We start from the raw sequence: 23,767 nt of genomic DNA on the forward strand, positions 1-23,767 counted from the left end.
CATTTCCGATTCGCTGGCTGGCAAGAGGCAGTGCGCCCTTTCATAAGAGTTGAGGAGGGGAGTCTGGGGATCCTTCTTCTTTTTTTTTCTTTTTGTTAAAAAAAAAAATATACAAACGCTACAGTCTAGCCACTTTCCTGCTGCCTTTCTGTCTATGCTCTGTCTGCTGTCTGAAGGCGCAAAATAGAATCGCACCTGCACTGTAAAACACACAGCTGACTAAACGTTATTAGCCAGGTGAAAGTGTACAATTACAGAAAAACACTCTGATTAAAGCAATTGGTCAGAATCCAGAGATCCAGCACCACAAGAAAACTTGTGTAAGATGTGCAAAAAGTGCTTTATGCAAGTCTAATAATATTAATACATCACAAAAAAATCTGAATAAATATATTAAACATACGTTTAGCATTTTTTTGTACCTTAAAGGATAATTCACTAAGAAATTAAAAATGTGTCACAAAACTTGCTCTCATTTTGTTCTAAACCTGTATGAATGTTTCTTTTAAACAGAAGTTTAAACAAAAGGTTTTTGTTTCTTAAAAATATATATTTTTTAATAACTGCTTTTATAATGAAAGTCAGTGGGGTCTAAAACAATATAAGATGGCATTGACTTTCATCGTATAGCCAAAAAAAAGAAGAAATCATACATTTACATGTCTTCTTTTAAATTTCTCAGAAAAAAAGAATTTGGAAAAGAAATGAAGGTCTTTTAACTGATGCATATTGGCCACTAATAAACTAGCATTTAATAAACTAGCATAGTCATTATCATCAACTGTCAATCACCACATAGTTATTTAGAGAACAAGACATTGAAAGCAAAAATCTAGTCTTATTAAATCTGAAAAACATGCAGACATTTATCTCTAAGACAAATTGCTTAAACTACCACCAAGCAACGCAAGGCAATGCCAAGACTTTTATTTAGCTCTGTGACAGCCCAGGAATGTAGGATGGCAGTGGGTGCAGGTTTAGTGGAGGGGGAGAGGGGAGTGGAGGGGGGCAGGAAACTAAGAAAGAATGCCAGGAATGCCCATGTTTATCCAGCGTTCCATTGAGGTGGAGGCAGTACACCGCAGCGCGGCGTGTATAAAAGTAGCTCAGCTGCTGCTGGAGAATCAGAACACTCAAAGTCCTCCAGAGAGAAGCAACAGCCGCTTGACACGGCTCAGCCTAAACTTCATACTGAAGCTAAACTTTAGCTTTCACTCGACACGATCAGGAGGAACTAGAGACTACACAACGAGATCGCCTTGATCAAATCTGAAGAGAAGACTGCGTTACAGCAGCAAGACGTTATAGGATCCCAAAAGAAGATTTTTCTTTTTAAAAAGAGATTGGAAAGAAGAGGTCATCATGTTTTCTGGAATGAATCTAAAAGTGATTGCTCTGCTATGCCTGACTTTCTGTGGATTGGTAAGTCCTTTAAATGCACTATTATTAGAACGAGACCACTGTCATGTTTAAATGCATCTAGAGATCCAGGCTATAAAGAATTAGCAAGAACAGACTATACTTTAGTCTTTTACCAGACACGAACAGCTCATAAAATTCCTAATTTTAACCCATTTTTCAAGTCATTGTTGAGCAAATGTACAACGTCTTACAAGAACATTTGTCTTATTCCTCAGGCTGTGGCTCAGGAGTGCAGTGGACAATGCCAATGCCCTGATGTACCACCCCAGTGTTCGCCCGGTGTGAGCCTGGTGCCGGACACCTGTGGGTGCTGCCGGGTGTGTGCCAAGCAACTGGGCGAACTTTGCACAGAGCGAGACGTTTGCGACCGCCACAAAGGTCTTTACTGTGACTACGGCTCTCCAAGCAACCGTCGCATTGGGGTCTGCACAGGTAAGGATCTTGACTGTTGACATACATACAGACACTGAATCTATAGTTGTTGAGTTGAGTCAGAGTTGTAACCACCTTCTGTCTCCGTCCAACAGCAAGAGAAGGTGCCACTTGCGTGTTCAGCGGGATGGTGTACCGTAGTGGAGAGTCCTTCCAGAGCAGTTGTAAATACCAGTGCACTTGTCTGGACGGCGCTGTAGGGTGCGTGCCCCTCTGTGGAATGGACATCAGGCTCCCCAGCCCTGACTGCCCTATGCCCCGCAGGGTGAAGGTCCCAGGGAAGTGCTGCGAGGAGTGGGTGTGTAACTCCCCTCATCAGAACACCTTTGTGGGGTCAGCTTTGGCAGGTGAGCATTTCTTGATCTCGACTGTTCCCTGAGTCAGAATTGACAAAGTGGTGATTAAGACACAGTAATGGTTTCCATTAAGGAATACTGGTTGGAATTAATTCTGGTGCGATGATGTAATGATATGAACAGTAGGATGACATCATGCTGCTGGAAGGAATGTGTTGAGTAACGTTTTGTCTTGTAGCTTACAGAGAGGAGGAGACATATGGGCCCGATCCTTCCATGATGAGAGAGAACTGCCTGGTTCAGACCACAGAATGGAGCGCATGCTCAAAGACCTGCGGATTGGGAATCTCTACCCGTGTCACCAATGACAATCGCGAATGCCGTCTTGAGAAACAGTCCCGCCTCTGCATGGTCCGCCCGTGTGAGTCACACCTGGAGGAGAAAATCAGGGTAAGCAGCAACTTACCTGCCTAACCAATCACAGCACATCTCATAGTTCCGTTGGCGCATGATGATGACATCACAGAACTTGGCTAACTTTTCATTCTTTGTCTTCACAGAAAGGGAAGAAGTGCATCCGCACCCCACGTGTTTCCAAACCAATGAAGTTTGAGATTTCTGGCTGCACCACTACCAAGTCTTACAGGCCCAAGTTCTGCGGGGTTTGCACGGACGGTCGCTGCTGCACCCCTCACAGAACCGCCACCTTGCCCATGGAGTTCAAGTGCCCCGATGGCCAAGTCATGAAGAAGCAGATGATGTTCATCAAGACCTGCGCATGCCACTACAACTGCCCTGGGGAGAACGACATCTTTGAGTCCATGTACTACAAAAAGATGGTCGGTGACATGGCGTAAGGAGACAGCGGCAATGATGCCAAGGAGTTCCGTGCAGTGACTTTCCACTTGAATCGAACAGATATCCATCTCATATCTCAGCACAAAGTACTTGTTTGTCTTTTTATGGTTTGTTGCTTTCATTTTACGTCTTTATGCGTGTATGTGTCTGTATCTTGTACGTGGACTCTGGATTTATATGCTGTATGTGTATTCATTTGTCAAGGTGGATGTCTAAGGCTAGGGGGTGGGGATTGTAAAATGACCGGGCTCTGTTCGGACGCCCCTTAAAAAACAGTACTGCACTATAGTCCGACTCTGTGACGCCCAGTGTCACTGATTGGCAGAGGACGCCAAGCCCCTCCCCTAAACTGTGGTGGGCAGATTCAAATTCTGAGAGCAAAAATAGTAAGAAACAGAAGGCAGCTTTTAACCCCAGAAGCTAATCGCCTCACCATGCCGAGAGAACGCGGAAGAAAGAGACAGAGAGAAACATATGTGCTCTTATGTTATTTTGTCAGCTCAGAGTTTGATTGAGCTGAACCGAGACAAGAAGTCTGGAAAAGATCTATGAAGGTTAATATAGCACTGAGTGTTTGACTTCGACTGTCTGGCCCCTCCTGATGGGAGAGCGTCAGTACCCCTGTCAAAAAGACTGGATGAATTGTAGCTTCATTCTTTTTTTATTATAATATCTATTTTTTTTAAAGCTGTAAATAATGTACATATTTTGTACAGCTTAAGTTAATTTAAATTCAAAGCATTTGTTGTCTTTCTTATTTTCTTGCTTCACCATGTTTAATAATAGCTTCATGTGCTGACTTGACTGTTCTTACAGTTTGTCCAATATTTTATTGAGAAGTGTGACCAAAAAGTTACATGTTTTCACTTTTGTAGTTTGAAATAAAATATTATATTTTTTATATAAATATTGTCATTTTTTTAGTCATTTTCACTCTGATACAGAGACTTTTCTAATGGTAACTGTCCATCTTGATGTCAATCACAAGTGAACACCACCTTGTTTTCACAAAATCCTCTCATGTTCACACTTACTTCAATGCCATGTTTGCATCACCACTGTGGACCACACAGTTGCATTGTGTGCAGTCCATCAAGCTCAAGACCACACACATGGTCCTACATGTATGTACACATACATACATACATAATATAGATAATTCAGTACATGAAACTAGTGCATAGACACTTTCATTAGCACACAAGTTGTGCACAAGTATTTGTCAGAACGTAAACATACAACTGATATACACTACAGTCAGATTTGTTCATGTTTTTGAAAAAGGACTCTAGCTAACTTAAAACAACTGATTTTTAATATTATTTTTAAATAAAATTTAATAATTAAAAAAATCTAATCAAAAAAATATATTAAAACATATTTTGTAAAAATGTAAACGTCTTTCAACACCTTTTGATCAATTTATTGCATCCTTGCTGAATGAACACATTATTAAAGCACAGGCACACACACGTTAGTGTATATGTGCTCACTATTGCGTCTAATATTTTTAAACACAGAGCAACCGTCTGGAGTAACGTTAGACTACTGAGTTTACAGTAAGCAGACAAGAAGCACACAGCGAAGTACAGATGAAGTGTACTCAGCAACAGAGTGCGATGTAGGGCCTAGGCTAATGTCAGCTCAATGCAGGGGAAATTATCGATAAAATTATAGATTTAAACAAACAAACTGCATACGTCTTCATGGATACACACACAAACTGTGTGTAAGACAAGGTAGGCTAAATATTCCATCAAATTTATAATATGCAGTACGTATTACGTGACAGTAACAAAAATGTGTACCTGCTATTTGAGGCTATGGGTGTAAAAACTCAATGACAAGGATGTCCAATTATCAATGCATCAGCAATAAGATATAAACACTGTTAAATAAAAACACTAAACACATGTTGTCAATGATGTTGATAAAATAGCCTATCTCTGTTAGCTATGAGAAACATACACCTTTAGGCAATTTTTAGAATAATACTTTTTTTAAAAACCTACTTAATTGCTTGATTTCGTAATCGGTTTCCCAACTGAGGACGACATATATTGGATCCGTCTGTCAGCAAACCATTTAAGTTACTGTATGTAGAATGAGCGCCATCTAGTGCATCGACTGTGGTAGTGAAATATTTATGTTCAGAGGCTGTAGAGTAGACCAGAGGACTTCAACCCTGTTCCTGGCAAGTAGGGATAACTGCAGGCTTGAGCAATGGGCGTGGCGAAAGGTTAGGGCGTGCCAAAAGGTAGGGGCGTGGAGAAAGGTCTTAATGATTGGTCGACAAAGCTGTCTGTCAGGGTGTGGGGGTAGGGTTAGGGGTAGATTTTGTTGTACTGATTCACCTTTCGGAACGCCTCATTTCAGCACGCCCATTGCTCCAGGCTGCAGCTACCCCCGTCTCGTTCCTGGGGACCCACTATCCTGAAGAGTTTAGCTACAACCCTAATCAAACACACTTGAAGCGGCCAATCAAGCTCCTCAAGACTGCTTGAAAATTGAAGGTAGGTGTGCTGAAGCTGCTTGGAAATAAACTTTCCAGGAGAGTGGGTCCCCAGGAGAAGTGTTGAAGACCTCTGCTGTAGACAGAAATTAATCTATTTTCTAGAAATTAGAAATCAATGTACAAACTAATTTGCTTTAGAAAAAAAAGTACCTTCAATTAGAGGACTCAATGTTACAACAATTGAAATAATACAGTATAACAAACATTTAGTATTTTAGACTTATATTGAATGTTCAATGTACTGTGTCATTATTATGTATTCGATTACATCATTCACAGAGTTTCATGGGCTGTGTAGTTGTAGCCTACCTTTGCCTTATTTCAATTTCAGCATTTCTTTGTCACTCGTCTCGCTGGGTGTTTTTTTTTTTGGTTTGTTTTTTTGTTCATGTCGTAGAATAGTAAGTTTTTTACTCCCAAGTAAATTAATGTAGGGAAAATTATCAATAAAATAGGATTTAAACAGGCTGTATATGTATTAAGAAAAAAAAAACTTTAAAAATCTGTTTAAAAACAGTTGTTGACGTTGTGGACTAGTGGGGAACAAATTAATTTTCTATTTATAATGTGCTATTTGTGCATTTACTATAGATCCTTAGCCAGTTATTTTCTCATCTTATTTAATTACATTAATATCTGGAAATCTGACTTTGCAGTATATTTGTTCCCTCTTTCTTAACGTCCAATTAGTTACATGGTGGCCCCAATGCCATAAGATTTGAGTGACAGAGACAGTGATGCACTTCACTAAGGTATTTATCATCATGTAAAATTGTTATGGGCTGCTTTTTTATACTTTTCAAGTCAAGTCAAGTCACTTTTATTTATATAACTACTTATACAATACAGATTGTGTCAAAGCAGCTTTACAGTTTCAAACAGGAAAATAGTTTGTCGATAATGCAAGAGGACAATAACAAACAGTAAATTTTTCAGTTGAAGTCAGTTGAATCATTGTTGATTCAGTGATGTCATCATCCAGCTCATTTCAGCTCTTTTCCAATACTTTCTGTGCATTCAAGCTGACAATATTGCCAGAAAAGAAGTCCCCAACTAAGCAAGCCAAAGGCGACAGTGGCAAGGAACCAAAACTCCATAGGTGACAGAAATAGAGAAAAAAAACCTTGGGAGAAACCAGGCTCAGTCGGGGGGCCAGTTCTCCTCTGGCCAGACAAAACCAGTATGATGTGGTTTAACTGCAGGCTGCAAGACAAGTCAGATTGTGCAGAGGAATCATCTGATTTCCGTCGTCTTGTTTCCCGATGGCCATCTAGTTGACAAGGTCTTTGCAGGTGATCTGTCTTTAGGGCTCGTCTAGTTGACATGGTCTCCACTGACATTCACTCTGAAGAGGTCGTCTCTAGGTCCTGGTCCACCATCTGGTCTGGATATAGACCGGATCCGGGTGGCTACTGTGACCTCAGTATAAGAATGAAACAGTGATATTAGCGTAGATGCCGTTCTTCTTAGGACGTAATGAATATATATATATTTCTTCTTTGTTCATACTTAATCAATGTGTTCCTTTTCATAATCATTACAGCCACGGGAAGGATTAAAAGGCACAGTCCCTTGGTATCCCTCTTCAGGAACTCCAAATGGCACTGCAATAAAAGAAAAAGACAAAGTTACACATGAGGTAACAGAATTGATCCACCAACTAAAATTTAAAGAATTGTTTAACTATTAAATAAAGACTGTAAAGATAAAATGTTAAAATAGTAAAAATATATAAAATGCAGAAGAGTATGGACTTTTTCCACACATAGGGTGAAATAGTAAACAAACATACCATCTCTGTCTTGATCCTGTGTTATATTAACATAGCCAGCAAAAAGGATGCAGAAATCTCATTTAAAATCTGCACACTTGGGGTTAAAGTCCCCATAGCGCAACTTCAAATCATCGTAGAGAACCCATCGATCGAAGATGTTTAAGCCCGCAATTACGTGAGTAAGGCAGGAGGCCCTCGTTAACAGCAGAAACTGGAGTTCAAAGGTCCTTAAAGAAAAGCCATTAAAAAGCATCAGATACACAGGTACTACACTAAACGACTCTGGAAATGTAAAATAAAAAAATATGTAGCAATGAGAGTATGAAGCCAACACTTTTGTGATAGCATTTGAAAACAGCACATTCATCTCTAATGACAAGTCAAGTGATATTTTCAGAATGTGACTCAACATATTGCACAACTGTTCTGCTTCTCGTGTCATAATTGAAATAACTGGTAAACATTTACATAACACTTGACCAGGATCAAACATGGGTCCCCATGAGCCAGTATCTCACACAGTATGTGTGTTTTGGGTAAGTATAATGCTACCATCAGGTACTTGGCCTGAAAAATCAAAGAACTACTGTATGAAATGAATTCTTGCCTTTACCTGTGACAATCATCATCAACATATAGAGGTGGTGCAATATCTAGTAGCTGATGTGTATCCACTAGAATGAGTAAAGGATGGGGATCGCTGAAACCCCAGCCATGCACATCTCTGAAATTTTCAAATTTACTGGAGAAGAGAAAATGTTAAATGAAGTGGCTTATGACATATTTGACAGAAAATTGGAATTTAAGTGCACAATTAAAGCTGGTGTTTAGTGCAAAAAGGTCACGATTCTTACTTACTTTACTTTTACTTTTGTCATTTAGCAGACGCTTTTGTCCAAAGCGACTTTCAGCACATAATTCAAATGTTGAGTCTACTTTATTATCCATAATGAGAGTTTTACTATAGATCAAGCTGAGAAAGGACAGTGTATGAGCTTAAAATGAATTTACCTCAGGGTCTTCTCGCTCACTTGTTTAGCAGGTAGTGAGCTATGGTCTTTGGGCAAAGCAAGTTCATTAAACATGTGCAAATGACCCTTTGGCTCACTCCAAGCATCAATTACATACTTTTCATTATCAGATCTATTGTTGGTCACCTTGAATGTGGGACAATCAAGTCCCCCAAACAGCCAAGATGCTTTGGCCTCATTATACATTCTGTCTCTTAAGAAGACCATAGGTGCTAAAAAGAATTGAAAAGAGATGCAATATGGTCATATTTCATATAGCAAATATATAAGGCCATCAAGTATGAATCAGGGACACACATGTTAATGAACTTGAATCGGCCAAATTGACCATCAGCTCTCAAAGAGATGGTGTTGATGGGCAAATATTCCGAACTAGAAGGGAAAAAGATGTGCACAGGTAATGAAGTAGGAATTACTACTAAGATGTGCATTACTCTTTTTCCTCATTTTATAAGTCTGACCTTGCTGGGTTGTTTTTCAGCAATTCTTCGACTATATTGGAAACAACATGAAGCCACATTTAATGTACTATTTTTAAACATTATTCAGTTCTAAAAGTAAACATTTTTAATTTTCATACCTTTTGCCAAGAGTTTGTTGTATTCTTGTGTTATCCGAGAATTCACATCATCTCTGTTTGAAAAAGGAAGATTATATATAACCAAAATCTATATGTTTTTCGATGAGCTGCTGTTGTTTTGAACTTGTTTTAATGCTGGATGCTTAATGTGCTCTCTGAACACTTCCTGTGTTGAATGCCCGTTCAGTAGCTCCCAAGAAAATACACGTGTAATCTTTCAAACAATATAGCTCTAAGGATGTTCTTGTTCTTGTTAACTTGTTAACACATTAACTTTCTTTAAAAAAGTAACATTCATATTTACCTGGATATTTTGTTTTCCATGTTTGAGCACCTATAATTCATTCAAAACCGCCAGTAATGAATGTCGGCTCCTTTTAAGAGGAAGAGCAGGAAGCAGTAAGTTAAGCAGGAAGAGCTGCTCTTTGTCATCACATAACAGGAATGACGTATAAATCATGACGTATACCACACATGCTTAATGTTTAGATTTTTAGATTGTGTGCTATTCAGCTGTTCATTGTCAGGTACCCCATAGGTTAGTTACAAATATTATAATATAATAGTGTGGGCCTTGGCCAGTTTCATGAACAGTACTCAATGCCAAAAAGTTTAAAATTACTCTTTTTATGTTTGTGCTGTGATTTCTTGGACATCACTACATTTCAGGAATTAGCATGTTGTTGTACAGAATGGAAGAATGAGCAGAAATTTTTGAACTTTGTTCAAATTATTACCTATTGTAGAATTGCTCTTCTGTGGCTGGTCACATTCAGCATGTCAGGTTCAGGCATGCCAGATGCAAAGTTGGTCTCAAGAACAAGATGCAAAGCAGACCAGACTCAAGTCTGGATACACATGCCATAAAAGACTAAATAAAAAAAATAATTAAAAAAAACAGCATGTACATATTACTATATAGGTCATAGCTTATACAGTTGGGGGGAAATATAAAGGATGTGTAAAGTAATACGTAGGGACACACACTGGTTAAAATAAATATTCTGGGTTTACTACTTACTTACTTACTTTTGTCATTTAGCAGACGCTTTTGTCCAAAGCGACTTACAAATAAGAAAGTGTTTACTAACTTAACTAGCCTAACTAGAACAGAACAAGCATGACTCCTTGTTTAGACACATTTGTTATTTCCAAAATCATGATGTTATGAATAAAATCAGAATGATTGTTAATGGAATAAATGACAGAGGTCAGAGGCACAACGGGCACAATTTTTACAGTTCAAAAAACACAGAGCCGTTGAGAAACAGAGGTGCGACACTCCCAATAGGCTTCCATAGGAATTTAGGAATGCGGAAGTAAAGCGTGTCATGGAGCAGCCAATAGCTCCAAACAACCGATAGTTTCAGCATTGAAGCCCATTCATTTCAGTGCTTCTCAAACACAGTCGCCAGAAAGTTGAGGAAATTACAGCATTTTTTTGCCATTTTAACGCATTAGTTTACCTCTCGGATATCTGACCAGTAGTTGTGTTTTATGAAACGCGTTATAGTTCATGTTTATTTTTAGATAATAGGCAGTATATGCTATATTTGCAGGTAGATAACGTGGGTATATTATATAATAAAATATTTTGATGAATACAGTTGGTTGCCTTTTTTATTTTGAAGTATTTGCAAAACTTAAATTTACTTTTTTTTTTCATTTATATTTAGTCATTTAGCAGACGCTTTTATCCAAAGCGACTTACAATGTAGAAGCAAACAGACCAACGAAAGAGCAACAAAATACAAGTGCTGTGACAAGTCTCAGTTAGTCTAGCACAGTTCACATAGCAATGTTTTTTATATATATAAATATAAATAAATAAATAGAATAAGTAAGTGCTAGTATTAATTGGTCAGATGGTAGCGAAAAAGATGTCTTTAGATGTTTTTTTTAAATGGGTAAAACCATTTCTAGCATTTTACTAGCATTCATTGATATTCACTTGTGTATGCATATTGTATCTTATATTTTAACATAATATTGTATTAAAATGTGAATAATAGATGAACAAGCAAAGCCCATTAATATTATTTCCATTAAATTCCACAGACAAAATGCTACTATCAGTGTATTAAACGAATTAATCAATGGACGTTTTGTGTTAATATTTGCCGGAAAATGCTGCAAGTATACCCGCTGTTGTTGTCTGACCGATTAATCCCATTCAAACCTATTGACAGCGCGGAACCACGTGACCGCGCGGCGGCGAGATCAAAGCGTGTCGCAACTCTGTATTTCTCAACTGCACAACGCTTTGAACTCTACGAATTTGGACACAGCCTACGTTCTGAGGGAGCGCGCCCGTAATTACGTTGCGTCACCCATAGCAACACAACAAGGGATAGCTTTAGGAGTCGCGTGTCGAGTCTAGTTTTGAACTAGTCTCTGCGTCAGTTTTCCGCATCAGCTTGACAACGCCGTGAGTATCACTGCTAAATAATCGCACCTTCTGGTTCAGGCACTTTATTATTAAACAGTTCACCTTACAATGTCGTAATATAATGATGCGGTTTGTTTCGATCAATGCGAATCCACCGTTATCACACAGCTTACTGTCAAACATCACGCTTTGGTCAGTTTGTCTGAATAAGTTCCTGTGAACACTCTTATCTTGTCGAACTATTTTCAAGATTCAGTATTTACATTTGTTGGTGTGTTTTCTAGGTAACGCATTGTTTACGTGCTCATTGCTCTGAAGGCACTGTTGCATAAAGTGCCTGAAGAAGTATGTTTTTTGTTGTTCAGCTGCCATCAATCAAAATAAAATGTAAATGATACAATGATTATACAATTGATGTATGAATGGTTCTGCCAGGTGGAGTCTTTCAGCACTGTGCAGGTCAGGACTTCATGCATGGTGTGTCTGATTAGGGAGACATACAAAATGTGTAGGGCAGGGGGTCCTCCGGGACAGGTTTGGGAAGCACTGTTATAGCTCATATACTGTAGTATAAACAGCATCAATCAGATGACAGAAGGCATGTGGTAGACTGCATACAAGTTTTCAGCAAAGTTTTGATCATGTTGATAATTTAGATGACTTGGAAATTTGATCAAATCAAATATGATTCAGTAGGCTTTAAAGGGTTAAACAGCATATTCAGCAGAACATTACTGGCGTTTAGAATAGAAATCAACAATTTAACTATGTTTTGCATGTATTTTGATGAGTAATGATTGTGGCTTGAGAACAGACTGTTTTAGCATATGTGACCCTGGAGCACAAAACCAGTCACTGTCACGGGTTGAGCTACTGTGTAGGAGCGAAGGAGGATTAACAAAGAACAGTCTTTAATGATCCAAAACAGGGAAACACACACTTAGCACATGGATAATTGACATCTAACACTGGATACTGGAGACAGGGTAATTAATAGACACAGGAGGAACTAATAACTAGACGAGGACAGGAACAGGAATGACCAAATAAGGGCAACAAACAAACACAAAACAGGTCCATAACCCTCACAGTCATAATTAGCACGGTATATTTGTAGCAATAGCCAACAATACATTGTATGGGTCAAATTATCGATTTTTCTTTTATGCTAAAAATCATTAGGATATTAAGTAAAGATCATGTTCCATGAAGATATTTTGTAAATTTCCTACCGTAAATATCAAAACATAATTTCTGATTAGTAAGATGCATTGCTAAGAACTTCATTTTGACAACTTTAAAGGCAATTTTCTCAATATTTAGATTTTTTGCACCCTAAGAATTCAGATTTTCAAATAGTCATATCTTAGACAAATATCCTAACAAACCGTAGCCTACATCAATGGAAAGCTTATTTATTTAGATTTCAGATTATGTATAAATCTCAATTTAAAAAAAATTGACCCTTAATTGGTTTTGTGGTCCAGGTTCACATATATAAAATATTTTCCAACACTGCCTTAAACCTATGCATATGTCAGTGATATTGCTCTTGTGCCCATAGTGTCTTCAAACACCTGTCATCAGTGAACCGATGAACTTCAGTCAGACAGGAAATTAATTAAGAAAGAGAATGAAGCTCCAACAAACCAGCATGATGACACAAACAAAGACTTCAGATGACACGCAACACACCCTTTCTCTCAGCTCCAAAAAACAACTACAGGTACACCCACACTTGCATATAAACACACTACATATTATATAAATGCACACTCACTCCACTCACTGTCTGTTGAACCGCAGGAACAATTACTCTCTGAACAACGAGAAGTTGATGCCATTATACAGCCGCTGCTGGAGACTGAGGCTGGATTCATAAAGGTAATATTTTTGGTGGCCTTTCAGACTTGAATCTTTCTGTTACCTCAGAATCATTTGTGTGTGTGTGTCAGTACAGAATCTGGATCACTACCTTACTCACAGAGGCTCAATGGACCTGAGGAAACGTAAACTGCTCCATAAACGCTGGACACAGAGCGTGTGGCTGCCGGTACAGCAAAGCATTGAGCAACATTTTGCACACCATGGCTACACTGAGACACAGAAGATGAGGAGCATGCACGCACACTACATCAACTACTGTAATGCTAAGGTATACACCTGAACAGGTACAGTATATGTCCTTATTTTCAACAGTTAGAATAACCAAACTGTTACAGTAGCAGTGCTGTTTGCAAAGTTACAGAACAAAATAGAAACATCATACTGTGCCATTTCATAGTAACCCTTAATTAGATCATTTTTCAGATGTAGCTTTTAAAGTATATATAAATATCAATAAGATTAATTTTTGTTATAGCAGAAAAAAATCATTCTATTTTCTTGTTGCAAGGTAGATATGTTAAGAATGAATTATATGAAGAATAAAAAAATTAATATGACCAAAAAAAACTTGGTTGATAGCGTGAATGGCAATGTACTTGTAACGTATTACAAGTAACGTGAGTTATGTAATCAGATTACTTTTTTTCAAGTAACTTACTTTTTTTACTTTGTAAAATAAGTAACACGAGTTTGTATTTATTCACTGACACCTCTCCTGTGCCCGTGTTGAGAGAAATTATGAGTGAGGTGCAGAGACAGAGGCAGTTTCTTCAGGCAAACGCTTATTTTCACTTTTGATGTGAAAGGGCCTTTACAGTAGTAGCAAAAAAAAAACAGTTTTCCCCGTTTTTTTTGTTTGTTTGTTTCCCTGTCCTTCTAGTTGTTGTTGTCTTTGTATTGTCTTGTGTTGCTTTAAGGTTAAAATAAAAAATATAATATCCCAAAAAAAAAAAAAAATGTTGTAGTTATTAAAAATTAATAAGCAATCCCAGCTCAGGTGACAAAAAGTAATGCAAAAGTAACAATGCATTACTTTCCATAAAAAGTAACTAAGTAATGCTATTAGTTACTTTTTCTATGGAGTAACACAATATCGTAATGCATTACTTTTAAAAGTAACTTTCCCCAACACTGGTGAATGAATACACTTTATCATGGTAAAGTTTTGGTGTTATTATAATTTGAGAAATATATTTTTTAAATATAATTTCTATAATTACAAATAAAAATGGTCCTTTTAGAATATTCATAAAAGCCTGCAGTTTTTCCAAAACCTCCCTAATAACTAAAATGTATTTTGTGTTTTCAGGGTTTTGCGTTTCTAGAGAGTTATGATCCTCTGGAGTACAACCCCTTTTTGCACCATTTTAACACACCACATCATCGCAAAGTGAGTCATATTATCTTCTTTTTAATGTTAATAGTTAAACAACTAAACAAAATGCATTAACAATGGTATGCAGTTGATTTAGTGAAGGATTAAAAATTAATTCTGTGCAAAAACTTTTCTGTTTTCTGTGCAGATTTCCACCCCAACATTGGAGGATCCCCTGTCTCTTCAGTCACGAGCCAGGATTAAGGAAAAGACAGCAATACTTCGCTGCCAAACAGGTGCTGTCAGCGAATTAGTTTTACAAATCTATTTGCTGTCAGTCATGACCAGGCTATTGAACTACTTTGTTTTCTTTGAGTGAGAATTAATTGAAACACATGAGGTAAACATAATGGCTTTTGTAATTACCTGTGTATTCTAGGTCATGTATTTCGCCATCAACAAGTAGAGGAACTTCTCCAGAGTCCACCTGTTTCCCAACAGAGCCGTAAACAGTCACAGGTCAAAGCCTCCCGAGATACTGCCTCAGAGAGACTTTGGGAGAACCGCAGTCTGTTTAAATCAAGGTACTTGCTTCAGGCTCACTGATCTAAACCGCTTTTGTGCGAGTTATGTTTCTAGTGCTTCTGTTCCAGTAATACTGAGGTAATTTCTCACTGTTCAGGAGTACATGCACTCCGCATTCGGCTTTGGCAGAGGGACGGTGCTTCCTCCCTCAGTGCTGGTCCTGTTGTTGATGACAGCGTTCATTAGGGCCTTATTGACATGAGTTTGTATTTACACACGGGTCTTCCATTACTGAGAATGGTGCTTGTTATACCATTTAAAGTGCAATAAATAATGAGGCGTATAGTGCGTAATGTCTCTAGTGCTTATTGAACAATGAATATTCTATGTTCTGCAATATCTGGAAACTGTAAGGTGATCAGATTTTAGCAATCAAATGTAGAGCCATATTGAAGAAAATATATTAAGAATAGTTCACACTACAGAATCTTTTAATGGTTCCAATTTTTTTTGCCAATGAAAATGTTTTTCTTTTTCTGGTGAAATAAAAAGAAAATACATTTTTAAAGAAAATATCAAAACAAACAAAAAGTAGAAAACAGTTATTTTAAGATGAGCGTTGTTAACGAATATATTTTTTTATTTTTTGTCTTTAGTGTATATGAATTGTACCCAAACCCATACAATAATCTATTCCTATAGAAGTTTATACAATTATGCATTAAACAAAGAACAAATAACACACAAACTTTCGACATTCATCATCAACAACTCAAATGTACAACATCCAGATCCAGTCTGTTAAAGCCAAATGCTGTAATTAAAATCACCAATGGAAAACTATAAGACCCATATTATACATTCTTAAAGAATTTATAAATCTTCCCTGAATTTGTACAATTAAGAATTTAAAGCATAATTTGTGTTTGTCACACAACTTCAGACAACATTATATATAATTTGGTCTTTATATAATTAAATACATTGTTTTTAAAACTGTCTTTCAGTATTTAATAATAAAACAATTAAACTTGTGCTGAAGGGCTCCGGGAACAGGTTAAGGAAGCACATGTATGTCATGTATGTATTAGTGGAATCTACAAATGACTGAATTTCAGCTATTTCAGTAACATCATTTTAGTCTATTTATACATAGGAAGCTACCGTACATAATGTGTTCAGATTAAGGCAGTACAGTAAAATATCAATTAAAGGCTGCATAATGCTGAGCAGTTGTAGCAATCTTTGGCTTTTAAAGAATGAAAGGAAAAGTAAAGCAAATTTAAAAAGGTGTAAAGCATGTAAACATCCGTTAAGTGGTTCACCTTTTTCATATCAAACGTGTACAGGGTCATTCCTATCCTTTTAAAAATGAACACTAATGAATAAACTTTTGTTAAGTGATCTGTTTAATGTTGTAGTGCTAATGAAACAGATGTAGAGTTCACGGGTGAGGTGTTTGATCGTAGAGCTGCAGGTCAAGCCGCACTTTGACCTCTCCAGTTGGAACTTCATGAAGCAGCAGACGCCGTACCAACGGACCTTTACCATCTTGATCTTTCTTTATTGTTGCTACAGGAACTTCAGTACGACCTAGAAAATCTGTATTGAAGCACAATCTGTTAAAGAAATTCATATGATTTTGTGTATGTATATTGTGTGTGTGTGGTGCCACGTGGAATCCCACCATCTGGAGAGAACTGGTCCCTCTCAGAAATGGTGAGGCAGAGGACGTCCTGATACAGGTCTTTGATGAAGAAGTGGCAGTTGAAGTTCCATTTGGGGTTGAGCGTGTCGGGCTGATGGCGGGACGTGTAGCACTGAGCGCCCATAGTTAGCTCACAGTATGGGTTACTCTTCCCTATAAACACACATCATTTTCTACTCAGTATTTTTGGCATCCTAAACATCCTTAAAACTAGATGTATATACTAGAGAAGCAAAACAATGACATATACTGTACAAACAGCTTCCTGCAGAACATACAGTTAGCAATGCCAATGTTATGGGTTTGATTCCCAAAGAATGGAGGAAACAAGCAAATGTACACCTTTAATGCAATTTAAGTCACTTTGGATGAAATGTGCATGCCAAAATGTATAAATCTAAGAAATTTAGTGAAGTTGATGCTTCATAAAAATCGAAGTAATAATTTTGATATGATTCTTACTCAACAGGAACAAACTTAAAAAAAAAAAAAAAAAAAGTTATTCTTGATACACAGTATATAAATTTAAAGATAATAATTTAAGCTAATTTTAAAAATAGGAAATACATTGCACAATTAAAGAAATTAAAATATTAAATATTTTTATATATTATATTATGAAAATAGTTTGATTTAAATCTCATTCGGTTGGAACAAACTGCAATACATTTGACTTCAAAACTTGTTAAAATAAAATATACTGTAGATATTTCATTTTTAGTTTTTGATACATGGTATATTCTAAAACCTGAAAACCTTACAATTAATCTGCATTAAAAATTCAAATGTCACTAGATAATAAGATTGTGTTGGGAAATGCAGCACCATTTTTAAACAACGCCCCTGTTAAAATAATAAAAATAAAACTACAAAAACAAACTAGAAAACACAAAAAATAATAAGCTGAATTAAAAAAAATACAAACTTAAAATGAGTTGTTTTTTTTACTTACAAATTAAAAACTACAATAACCCCTGAGGTCAATGATTAATGAAGTGACTCTGGAATGCTTGTGTGAATTTAAGCCCAGATTGTGTGTGTTTGTTCTAACCATTTGGTTTGCAGGGCTTCAACTCTGTGGCCTCCAGGACCGTTACTAACAGTCGCCCGATTCCACTGTTCTTCTGCGAGCGAGCTAGACCACAAACAGGCTTTCATCAGTGAAGCTACATTCAATTACATTGACTCTGACTCTTAATAGTCAACAAAAAATCCCAACCTTGGTATGCCTTCTCTCTTTTCAGCTTCTCAGTCTCTATGAAGTGGTCAGATGCTGCTTTGATCTTCTGTACCCATGTAGTCCTAATTTAACCATAAAATGGCAAATACTGTTGTACAGACACTCACTGTAATAAATGAGTATTTTTGCTTTATACACTAAACTGAATTATAACTTTTATTTTACTTTAATTTTACGTTCAGTGGATCATGTGCATCTATGATTACAGCTTTAGGCCTTTATCTGAGCATTTTAGCTTGAATGTTTGTATAGTAGGTGTACCTCTCATTAATGGTGTCAGCCTTAAGAGTGTAAACACGATCAATGTGTGAGATGTGAAAAACTGGATCATCACTGGAAGGGTCAGAGGGCATTTTTACCAAGACCTCATTCAGAAACACTGGCTAGAATAAGAGAGACAGAGTGTCAGATAGGGACATTGTACAAAGAGTGTAACGCAAAACAAACTCCAGATGGACACCAGTCATGTTGCTTTACCGTTTTATACATCTTGTACTGTGCATTCGAGTTGGGATTGAAGAGTTTGTCAGGCCCAGATGAGAACTGTTTGGAGGTGTAGGTGAGGAGCAGGAAGTCGTTAAACAGGAAGGCCCAAAGCTCCTTGCTGCTCTTGGTCTTATGTAGTTTGCCGCTGTGCAGCAGTTTTCGAGGGCCCAGGCAGTTCGTCAGAGAGTTAAAAACGAGATGCTAAAATGAGAATATTACACAAAACATTTTCAGAAATACCATAACACATAATAAAAGCTGTTGTTTTACACTTAGAGGTCATTATGTTGCACAAAAAGGTCAACAGCAGCTCCTTCAGAGATCTCACCTCAATGATTCCATCACACAGCACATGGTTCTGGATCCATTCCAGCCGGTCAGAGTTTTCCTTCTCCCTCACGCCCTCGTTCACCTGTGAGCACAACTCCTCGGCCTGCTCCAGTGCCGCCTCCAGGTTTGTATGATCTGCATGAGTTGAAGGGGTATTCTCCAGAATCTAGACCATCAGATTTCAGAAACAACAAACAAATGATTTGCCTAAATAAACCATGTATATTGCTGAATTAAAGAAATGTAAAAATAAATTTTTCCATAAATTTTTTTTTATTAATATTTAATTTTTCATCCTACCACTTATTAATACTACTACTAATAATACAATATTACTGTATTAATGTTGATACGTTTTATTCCAAATACAGTACACTATATTTTCTGTAGAAACATCTTACAGTATTTATTGTATAATTTTTTCAGAATTAATTGAAGAACAGAAAGTTTAAATTTTTCATTTAATTGAAAAAAAACTGTAACAGTGTTAAAGTCTTAACTGTCACCTTTGATCATGTCTTTGCTGATTTAAAGTATTAATTTCTTTTTCTTTTTTTTTTACGAACCCCAAACTTTTCATTTAAATGTCTGTATACTATATAAATATTAGTCTATTATTTAATTATATTATCTTTAAGAAACTTGCTCATGTAGCCTTTTTTATTTACTTTCTATTTCCTCTGACTTTCTATAATAGCTGCTATTTCTCTCTTCATTCTATTGTTAAATGTTCCATAGTTGAGGCTTCTCGTACGTTCTTGATCAGCAGTGGGTAGCGTGTGATTCTCTGCATGGGTTTCAGGAGGAAGCTGGACAGTGGCATTCCTTTACAGCGGTAATTACTGGCAATTTTCTATGAAGAAGATAAACAGAATGAAGAAAAGGAAAAGAGTCTAATGTCTTATCCTATCAACGGTGAATTCACCCACAATATTCCACGAGAGAGAAGTAATCAACAGCACCATCTTGTGGACCACGGTGAAAAATGTACAAAACTGGTTTTCCTTCAGTACACTGATCAAGCAGCAAACCAATACTTTACCAAAATTATTTATTGTGAAAAAAGTTTACTATGCACTGCTATATTGTTCACTGTTTAATACAGACTAGGGTTAATGCTATACTTGTCTGAAAGCAGTAGAATGTACTGTAAAAACTTGTGCTGTTTTTCTGTTACTAGAGAGTACTAAACTCCATTTACTGTACCTTCAGGAAGAGTTTGAAGTCGGGTGACTTGTCTGTTTTCTGCTGCAGCAGGGCCGCAGCATTGAGCTGGCAGCTGCAGAAGCGAATGTAGGCCTGCATGTGAGAGAGCTCTGAGGACAGAATATCACCCACCACCTGCACCGGCATCCGCTCTCCAGCCATCTTCTTACGGACACGCAGAGCTCTGAAAAACACATACTTCCTTTCATTTTTATTTGCATCGTTTGGTAGCTAGTTGATAGTCTTAAGCGTAACATAAATGGTTTTCCAGAAGCCTTTAACACAATAATCATGCACACATCAAATAGAACTGGAATATGAAGTAATATTGGACTAAAAAATTCAAACCAGACACTGAACATTCACCAGGTGCCACTTGCAATTCACCAGACAGACTCTAGCAGTCAGTGTTGACTCACTTTAGGAGTTTGGTGCTGCAAATGATCAGTTCCCGCCAGTTCACAAAGATCATGCTCATCTCAGCCTCTGTCAGCCGCCCAGACTCTGCCATTGGTTTATAGAACACCTGAATTTCCACACACACACAGGAACCAAATCAACATGTTCATGTAACTTAGAGTCCAAACAAATAGCATTTACTTATATATCATGAATATTGTTAATGCAGCTGTTGGTTCACCTCTAGTGCCAGTTCTAGGTCCTCCAGATAGGACTCTTCTGTCTGAATGAGCTCATGGATGTAGCCTTGCCTCTTCCTCTCCTCAGTGCACATAGAGTCTAAACTGAGCAGATCAGCACACCCTACACACACACACACACACACGCAGAACAAGCCACACATGCACTCATCAGCAAACACATCACAACAGCATCTCACAATTAAAAACTTTATTTGTGAAATTTTGCTTCATATAACTGTGAATACTTTCCATACAAAAATGCTTTCAGAGCAAAGGTTATGACATTCAGAGCAAACTCTCTAAGGTCACGACTGTTAGCTGTCTGCATAGCTGGTCAAGTATGAGAGTAACACGTGTTGCTGGTCGTCAGTTTCTTTGAATACATTTAAACACGCAGAGGCAGACTAACATTCCTGTGATATACAAATATATGATTGTGCTGATGAACAGTGCTGACTTAAAGGGTAGTTCACTTTAAAGGGGCCACGTCATATATGTTTTATTATTCATTCTTTACCCTGTGGTCCACCTATAATGTTAGTTAAGGTTTTTGTGCCAATATTTTGTGTTTCTCTTAGTCATGTTTTTCAGTTTAAAAATAAACAAGCTGTTTTAGTTGCTATCAAATATGATATTCAGCTATTGATGCAATAAATAATTATCTGGCACATTGGGATACATATTTGCTGTTGGGGTTAAAAAAAAATAAAAAATAAAAATAAACTGAAATGATCAAGGACCTTTGTAAAACTTTTTTAAAAAATCACAACTTTAATTGTTGGTTTTTCTGTGTTACCTCACCAGGACCGGGCCAATCAAGTTACTGAACACTGAATAGATCAATTTACTGAATAATCAGTTTTTCTGGTTCTGCCATTTTTGTAGCTTAGTAAAAAAAAAAAAAAGAGTGTTTGTTTGTTTGTGGCACTGGACATGAAGTTTAGATTTGAAATACATAAGAATTTTTATTTCAAAAAAGATCAAGAGAAATTCCGTCACTCATGATATGGCCCCTTTAATTCATGTCACTTCTTAAAATAAACAGAAACAAAGCAAGTAATATATTTTGCAGATTAAACATCTCCCAATTAAACAGTAAGAAATATATATGTCCTAAAGCCAGTGGAGGTAAACTCTTGGGTTCCATTGTGATATAAACCAAGTCTAAACAGAAATAGTAGAAGAGGAGGGGTTAAATCCAAACAAATCTAGTCAGTCTTGAGGCTGCTTCCTGGACCAGAGCAGTGTTCTGATTGGTCCAGAAAAGAGAGAAGGAAGAGGAAGGAGGGGCCAGAGCTATCATCCTACAATAAAACACAGATGAGGCGAATGACGTGGAAAAAGGGTGGAAGAGAGTAGATAAGGGCAGAAGGGAGAATGAATAATGAAGAGATGGATGGAGAATATATTAGAACTTGTTGGAAAGAAAGAAAGGCTACGGCCAAAAAGTCTCTGTCCTTTTCTATCCATCATCAAAACTAAAAAAAAAAAAAAATCAAACATCATTTTATATACTCTTTTTAAAAGGTTATTTTATAACACAATTAATTGAATCCATTTCAGCTTATATTTTTCCCACCCTTGCCTTATTAACAAACAACTCTGAACTCTGTGGAAACAGGAACTTATCAAATAACTCTCTTAGTACTCACATTGCTGGCTGGGATCACATTCTGTGGTCATCGTCACATAATTAGTTGGAAACAGCCCTATGACCCCAGCGACCTCTCCTTTCCACCAGTCAGGGTTGTCCTTGTTGAGTACAGTGATCAGCTGACCTTTTTGGAAGCTCATCTCATCCTTATTGGCTGCTTTGTAGTCATACATTGCAATAACCTGACACACTACAGGAGGAAGAGCAGAAAAGACAGAGAGAATGGATGGATGGAGCAGAATGGGACAGAGGAGGGAAAACAACACATACATACACACACACTCTTTCATTCACACTCTTTTGTATGTGGTTGTATCTTACATGGTTGAGATGCAGGAGTTATTTTGCCGCTGTTGGCCTCCAGTAATCTGACATTAGAGGAGTGGAACCAGCCCTTTTTACGCTTTTTCCCCCGTGCCTATAAACACACACATTTGTTAGTTTTTAAAAACTGGTGAATTTCCATTGAGTTCTATTGTTTTTATACAAAGCTATGAAACTGTTTGTCTATCTAAATATGTAAACATTTTCAAATGTATTTATATGCACTATATTGCACTATAAGCAAATGCTGTCCTGTGGTTAGGTTAAGTCTGGTTATGTGATATACAGTGCTAACCTGTAGTTCACCCAGCCACCAGCTGTTAGAGTTCTTATGCAGCACCACGATCAGCTGACCAGGTGTCAGGCTCAGTTGTTCTGGTTTCGCGGCAGCATTGGCCGTAGTCACCTGAGCAATCTCTGAAGACCAATGAAGATGGCAAATTAATAATGTCTAAAATGTGAAACAACCAGCCTTGATTTTTGTTTCTGTGTGATTTAACTCAAATCTGAAATCTCACCTGGTTTTTTACCGAGAACTCCAGGATTGGCCGTCTAAAATGATAACACAGTGAGCAAATCATTGTCAAAATACACACCAATCGAAATCTAATCTCTCTGAAATAGCAAAAACATTTCTCTGCAAAAGAACATTATACTCATTATAATAATTAAAATTAGCATTAAAGTTTCAAAAAGGTGATCTGAATATGCATACGTCAGGCTCTTTGGGTTTAACATAGTTGGAAGGGAAGAGGCCAGACTGGTCACCGATGCACCCTCTCCACCATTCTCCTTCCCTCTCCGTAACCAGGACAACATCCTCCGCAGAGAACGTCAGGTCACCTGACTCTGGACTCTCATATGTGTACAGAGCCACATACTCTAATAAGACCAAAACAAATGACAAACCATGACAAAAACCTCCGAAATGACGATTCAATTTAATGTCATAATATCTCATCCGAATGACTAGAGGTGGTTGTATAAAAACATAAACAGACTCCTCACCCTCAAACGGACCCGAATCTGAAAGTTCAGTCTCGTCCACAGTAGAATATAACGGCCTAGAAGAGACACAAACAACATGAAAGCTTTAGGTTTGTTATTAGCGTATTTTTATTGGCTACTAATTAAATCAATAATTTATTCTAAAA

At 37.3% G+C, this 23,767-nt stretch overlaps 3 protein-coding genes and 1 long non-coding RNA gene across 6 annotated transcripts in view; 2 read left to right on the forward strand and 2 right to left on the reverse strand.

Annotated features, from left to right (window-relative positions):
* The first annotated feature begins 1,073 nt into the window (after positions 1-1,073).
* LOC306843575 (CCN family member 2-like) lies at positions 1,074-3,912 on the forward strand. Its single transcript, XM_079375105.1, has 5 exons — positions 1,074-1,422; positions 1,638-1,854; positions 1,950-2,201; positions 2,389-2,600; positions 2,711-3,912. Exons 1-5 carry the CDS (start codon positions 1,363-1,365, stop codon positions 3,005-3,007), a joined length of 1,038 nt encoding a protein of 345 aa, XP_079231231.1. The 5' UTR covers positions 1,074-1,362; the 3' UTR covers positions 3,008-3,912.
* A 646-nt stretch (positions 3,913-4,558) lies between these two features.
* On the forward strand, positions 4,559-15,372 carry LOC306844300 (protein FAM228B-like). Of its 3 annotated transcripts, XM_079376311.1 has the most exons (9): positions 4,559-4,747; positions 7,067-7,162; positions 12,862-13,023; positions 13,104-13,181; positions 13,258-13,452; positions 14,494-14,574; positions 14,708-14,795; positions 14,939-15,083; positions 15,182-15,372. In XM_079376311.1, exons 3-9 carry the CDS (start codon positions 12,931-12,933, stop codon positions 15,252-15,254), a joined length of 753 nt encoding a protein of 250 aa, XP_079232437.1. In that variant the 5' UTR covers positions 4,559-4,747; positions 7,067-7,162; positions 12,862-12,930; the 3' UTR covers positions 15,255-15,372. The 3 variants fall into 3 exon arrangements, with proteins under 3 accessions (XP_079232437.1, XP_079232436.1, XP_079232438.1); XM_079376310.1 differs by lacking the exons at positions 4,559-4,747; positions 7,067-7,162 and adding an exon at positions 11,232-11,336; XM_079376312.1 differs by lacking the exons at positions 4,559-4,747; positions 7,067-7,162 and adding an exon at positions 11,247-11,336 and having other exon boundaries at positions 13,284-13,452.
* On the reverse strand, positions 6,263-9,341 carry LOC306844301. The gene is made up of 7 exons (XR_013781904.1): positions 9,213-9,341; positions 8,909-8,961; positions 8,790-8,820; positions 8,309-8,700; positions 7,911-8,039; positions 7,316-7,524; positions 6,263-7,127 (listed from the first exon to the last, which is right to left on the reverse strand). It is a non-coding gene; the product is annotated as an uncharacterized lncRNA (long non-coding RNA).
* A 261-nt stretch (positions 15,373-15,633) lies between the features above and the next one.
* LOC306843732 (intersectin-2-like) overlaps positions 15,634-23,767 on the reverse strand; it is a 43,487-nt gene continuing 35,353 nt past the window's right edge. Inside the window, exons 23-39 of the mRNA XM_079375376.1 lie at positions 23,622-23,677; positions 23,329-23,495; positions 23,132-23,165; positions 22,909-23,030; positions 22,611-22,707; positions 22,288-22,479; positions 20,635-20,756; positions 20,414-20,520; positions 19,995-20,178; positions 19,543-19,641; positions 18,787-18,954; positions 18,450-18,659; positions 18,234-18,355; positions 17,952-18,034; positions 17,784-17,867; positions 16,712-16,885; positions 15,634-16,626 (exon numbers count right to left, since the gene is read on the reverse strand). Of these exons, the coding sequence (XP_079231502.1) occupies positions 16,469-16,626; positions 16,712-16,885; positions 17,784-17,867; positions 17,952-18,034; positions 18,234-18,355; positions 18,450-18,659; positions 18,787-18,954; positions 19,543-19,641; positions 19,995-20,178; positions 20,414-20,520; positions 20,635-20,756; positions 22,288-22,479; positions 22,611-22,707; positions 22,909-23,030; positions 23,132-23,165; positions 23,329-23,495; positions 23,622-23,677 (2,179 nt within the window). The 3' untranslated portion in view covers positions 15,634-16,468. The remainder of the gene's footprint in view (positions 16,627-16,711; positions 16,886-17,783; positions 17,868-17,951; positions 18,035-18,233; positions 18,356-18,449; positions 18,660-18,786; positions 18,955-19,542; positions 19,642-19,994; positions 20,179-20,413; positions 20,521-20,634; positions 20,757-22,287; positions 22,480-22,610; positions 22,708-22,908; positions 23,031-23,131; positions 23,166-23,328; positions 23,496-23,621; positions 23,678-23,767) is intronic.

Source organism: Barbus barbus (genome assembly GCF_936440315.1).
Source record: "Barbus barbus genome assembly, chromosome: 24".
Classification (NCBI taxonomy): Eukaryota; Metazoa; Chordata; class Actinopteri; order Cypriniformes; family Cyprinidae; genus Barbus; species Barbus barbus.